The sequence below is a fragment of the Geospiza fortis genome, unplaced genomic scaffold (assembly GCF_000277835.1).
Source record: "Geospiza fortis unplaced genomic scaffold, GeoFor_1.0 scaffold241, whole genome shotgun sequence".
In the NCBI taxonomy this organism is placed as follows: domain Eukaryota; kingdom Metazoa; phylum Chordata; class Aves; order Passeriformes; family Thraupidae; genus Geospiza; species Geospiza fortis.
The window spans coordinates 401570-402378 of record NW_005054491.1 but is presented as its reverse complement, the minus strand read 5'-3'; the positions used below and the strand labels follow the sequence as shown (position 1 = coordinate 402378).

At 45.9% G+C, this 809-nt stretch overlaps 1 protein-coding gene across 1 annotated transcript in view; it reads right to left on the bottom strand.

Moving 5' to 3' along the window:
* LOC102044363 (hippocampus abundant transcript 1 protein-like) overlaps positions 1–271 on the bottom strand; it is a 9656-nt gene extending 9385 nt beyond the window's left edge. The window contains exon 1 of the mRNA XM_031063283.1: positions 120–271. Coding sequence (XP_030919143.1) covers positions 120–128 — 9 coding nt within the window. The 5' untranslated portion in view covers positions 129–271. The remainder of the gene's footprint in view (positions 1–119) is intronic.
* Positions 272–809: the final 538 nt, after the last annotated feature.

Sequence of the window (809 nt, the reverse complement as noted above, 5' to 3'; positions counted from 1 at the left end):
GGATTAAGATATCTAAATGTATTTTTTGCATAACCCAACCCTCCTTTTCCACAGTTTCCCAAGGAAAGGTCGTGCTAAAACCTTAATTCTCAGGAGAGCTGCCACAGACACACACTCACCGTCAGCATTGGCGTGGTCAGCAGCCCCCAGGCAAAGAACTCCAGGAAAATCACAACCACAGCGTGGTACACACTGGGCTCCCCGATCCCCTGGCGCTGCAAAACACAGCAAAATCAAAAAAAAAAAACCTTTCAGAGAAAGCTCACACAGCTGGGGGATGTGGTGGTGTTCTCAGGGGTCCCAGGATGAGGGAAGAGATGAGAATCCTGACTCTATGTTGCAGAAGGCTGATTTATTATTTTAGGATATGTATTATATTAAAATGATATATTAAAAATATACTAAAAGAATAGGAGAAAAGATTTCATAAGAAAGGATTTCATCCTTTCATCATCTTTGAAAGTATTAGAATGATAATAAAATCTTGTGACTGATCAGAGTCCGAGCCAGCTGGGCTGTGATTGGCCATTAATTAGAAACAACCACATGAGACCAACCACAGATGCACCTGTTGCATTCCACAGCAGCAGACAATCATTGTTTACAGGTCGGTTTTGAGGCCTCCCGGCTTCTCAGCAGAAAAAATCCTAAGGAAAGGGTTTTTCATAGAATGTGTCTGTGACAGAGGGATCCCGGACACGAGCGGAGGCAGCGAGAGACGCTGCTCTGAAAGGTTTTTTCGGTTCACAGCCAGCCTAAGGTGTTCAATCCACCCCCAGCCGGTCGGTGCGGGGGTCCCTGCCCCGGTC